This window comes from Panicum hallii, chromosome 5 (assembly GCF_002211085.1).
Source record: "Panicum hallii strain FIL2 chromosome 5, PHallii_v3.1, whole genome shotgun sequence".
NCBI classification, from domain to species: domain Eukaryota; kingdom Viridiplantae; phylum Streptophyta; class Magnoliopsida; order Poales; family Poaceae; genus Panicum; species Panicum hallii.
The window spans coordinates 30994840-30998197 of record NC_038046.1 but is presented as its reverse complement, the minus strand read 5'-3'; the positions used below and the strand labels follow the sequence as shown (position 1 = coordinate 30998197).

Genomic DNA, 3358 nt, shown 5'->3' with positions numbered 1-3358 from the left:
GAAGCTGTTTGGTTGCAGTGTTTAGGAGCTCACGCATACCGGGGCGAGCAGCGGAACACGCACTGTACGAGCCTAGCCCAAGGGAAACGAATCTTATTTTCATTTTCTGGGAGCGCCCGCTGCGTGCGCTTGCACCTCGGGAGCCTGGCGCAGGCGATGGTGCAGGCATCCAAACAGTCCAGACATGCATAACGGGAGCCTAGCCTGTCCAAAAGCGGGCAACCAAACCCGCCTTTATTGCTCAGGAATGTACTGAACTTTCTAAGTAATAAAATTCTCTTCTCAACGCAAAAAAGTAGGACTGCAAACGCAAAAGTTACATCAGGCGGCTGGTTGTGACTTCTTGTTCCAAATATTTTACATACTATTCATAATACATATTCCAAACAGAAAAGTTTCATCAGGCGTTAATAATGCATTTATCATACTATTCGTAAGTTGATTGGATTTTACAAATATTTTCCAATTCAAAATATGGACAACCTGTAGGGAGTACATGGCTCAGAAGGAGGCGGAGGCACGCGGCGGAGTGGACAGAGACGACAAAGAATGGTCTGGCCAGAACTGGGCGCTCTTGACCTTGGAGATGCTGTTGAGCACGCCCAGCGGCGTCACGTCTCCCACCACCGTCACCTTCTTCGTCGCGATATCGATGTCGAAAGAACTAACGCCTTCCATCTTGGAGATGTGCTTCTTCACCTTGCCAGCGCACCCCTTGCAGTGCAGAGATACCCTCAGCACCACCACCTGTATGATTGCTAGATCGATTACTACATATTCTTGTGACTCGATGATCGAACGAATGTAAGCTTGTAACGAGTTCATGCATCGATCATCGATATCACCTGGTGCTGGCCAGTTCTCGTGGAGCATGATCTCATCATGGCAGTCTTGTCGCCGGCGGCGGCACGGGCTCGTGTGTCTGAAGACGACAGGGAAGAGGAGGAAGATGACGCACCCGCAGAAGCCTCTGCGAATAATTCCACGGGCGGCGCCTCGAGTTGCGGCCATGCCGGAACAAAAGGCCGCGACGTGCCATCGCCGCGGCCGGGGAACATGTCCTCGTCGATGAACGCCGGCCGCGGGGATGGGAGCGGCGGCAAGGAGTCAGCGACGGTAATTTCGTCTTCGATGAACGCTGGCCGCAGAGACGACGGAAGCGGTGGCATGGAGTCCACGACGGTGATGTCGTCGTCGGACTGCATCATCAGCCTGGACGAGTTGAGCAGGAACCTGGAGGAGCTCGCGGGGCTCACCTGCTGCAGCTGCGCCACCGCCTGCTTCTTCTTGTTTTTCTTGTGCTCCGACGGCGTCGACGAGCCGCCACCACCCGCGGCAGCTCCTTCTGCACTACTCTTCTTCTTCCTTTTGTCTTTGCCGTCGTCATGGTGGTGGTGAAGCTGCTTGTGCTGCTTAAGTGAGGAGGACGAATCTTTGGTAGTACTGGCAGCACTATTGTAATAAGGAGAGCCGGGTGGCCTGGGCAGCGACGGCGGGAGGCGCCGGTGAGGATCCCGGAGGCGCGGGGAGTGGCGGTCGATGGCGCGACCGGAGGCGACGACGACGGAGGTGGAGGCCGAGGAGGAGCAGGAGAGGCCCTCCTTCACGTACTTGTCCTTCCACCGCAGCAAGGAAGCCATGCAGCTGGAGCCAAGATCGAGAGGGTATCAAGCTGGAGGAGGGAGACTAAAGAGCTTGCAACTTGCTGGGTTGAGTTTCTGGTCTGCTATGCTCTGTTTGGTTGGGTTGCTGCCTTTGTGGTGGCCTGGTGGGTAGTGGCGCATCTGATTCTTCTCACTCATTGTGCCTCATCTTATACTACCGTGTGTGGGCTGACTGAAGAGTGAAGACGACAGCAGCAGCAGCCTGTGTGTTATTGCATCTTATAGAAAGCTTAATAATAATCTATGCTAATCTTCGGATAAGTTCAATCAGGCTCTGTACGAACGTGGTATACGTGCATACGTTCATCGAAGGTGCCAAATCGGCCGGTCCATCTGTTCTTCCCTTCTCCCGGCCAGTTCAACGCTGGACACACGATCAAGATGCCATCTCGATGCTGCACGGGACTATACTTAGTTGCAGATTGTAGAAATTAAACATATCCGTGGTGACCAACCGAGCCAAGTCAATTGCACAGGTAAGCAAGCGACCGATGTTCTTCTGCAACTAGCAGTCCTTAGCTGCTAGCTACGAGATGTGAAGTAAGACGAATTAGGCCGCCACGGTGAGCGATTTGATTTGGACTTGGACACTGGAGCAGCACGCAATTAGACATGGAGTCGCCATCAGGGATGATGGTCCAGATGGAGGAACGAAGAACAAAATGGAAAAGCAGCAGGCATCTCGACGAACAACCACCACCCACCCTTTCTTTCTTCCTTCCCTTTCTCAATCGAATCGAATCAAATTGTGTGTGCCCGCCTTTTGGCCACCGTGTTCCTAAGTTTCTAATGTGAGGCCGGCTGCGGAGGGTTTTAATACTAACAAAGTGAATACCATTAGGTGAGCACTTTGTTGACAAATTTAAGGATGTGTGAACATGCATGCTTCCCTTCCCTCACCGCTGGTGAATCCTGTCAATTAGTCATCAGCCCGTGCAATTCACGCGGTTATATACACAAATATTTTCGGAATTGACAATTATTGAAGTACTGAATATTCTATTTATTCGTGAAACTTACAGAAACTTAACGATGAACTAACATAATCTCTACCTTGAAACTAAATCAACTTCTAAGTCATTACTACACAATAACTAATGAGACTATTTCAAATGTTTCATAAATTATCGTTTGAGGCTTCTGCAAATATATATTTCCATAAAATTAACATGGAGATTTCTGCAAATATATATAAAATAATTTATTGTTCTGATCGAACGGCCATTTAATTTTTTCACCTTTCCGCACATAGTTTCCAGGATTGTTTCCAATGTTCCGAGCGATGATTTAAGTCTTTGTAACTTGGTCCACCATACTAGATGATTGCCGGGATATTTCTCTTTTTTATACATTAACAATGTGATTTAATTTGCTCGTAGTGGCTAAAGATGGATGCGTATTTGATCAGACTACTGGATGATTTGTTTATGATTATCCTAGTTCCTAAGTGCATCATGATGATTACAGTATATGATGATCACGGCCACGTTTGCACCATTGGCTTGCCTTGGGTCGTTGGTGCTCCGTTCTTGTCATGATAGCATACCAGCCGCTTGCTGAAATGTGAGCCTACGGAGGAACGGAGGGAGGGAGGCTTCCCTTTCCTTTCCGTCCCCGTCCTAACACTAACTACCTGCTGGTCAATTTGTTTGGTCAAAAACAAACTTCCGTTGCTTTGCAGAGTCGCTAACAGA

General features: G+C 49.3%; 1 protein-coding gene across 1 annotated transcript; it reads right to left on the bottom strand.

Annotated features, from left to right (window-relative positions):
* Positions 1 to 316: 316 nt before the first annotated feature.
* LOC112893796 (protein SODIUM POTASSIUM ROOT DEFECTIVE 1-like) lies at positions 317 to 1798 on the bottom strand. The gene is made up of 2 exons (XM_025961293.1): positions 846 to 1798; positions 317 to 747 (listed from the first exon to the last, which is right to left on the bottom strand). The coding sequence occupies exons 1-2, from the start codon at positions 1638 to 1640 to the stop codon at positions 502 to 504; spliced, it is 1041 nt and encodes a 346-aa protein (XP_025817078.1). The 5' UTR covers positions 1641 to 1798; the 3' UTR covers positions 317 to 501.
* Between the last annotated feature and the right edge of the window lie 1560 nt (positions 1799 to 3358).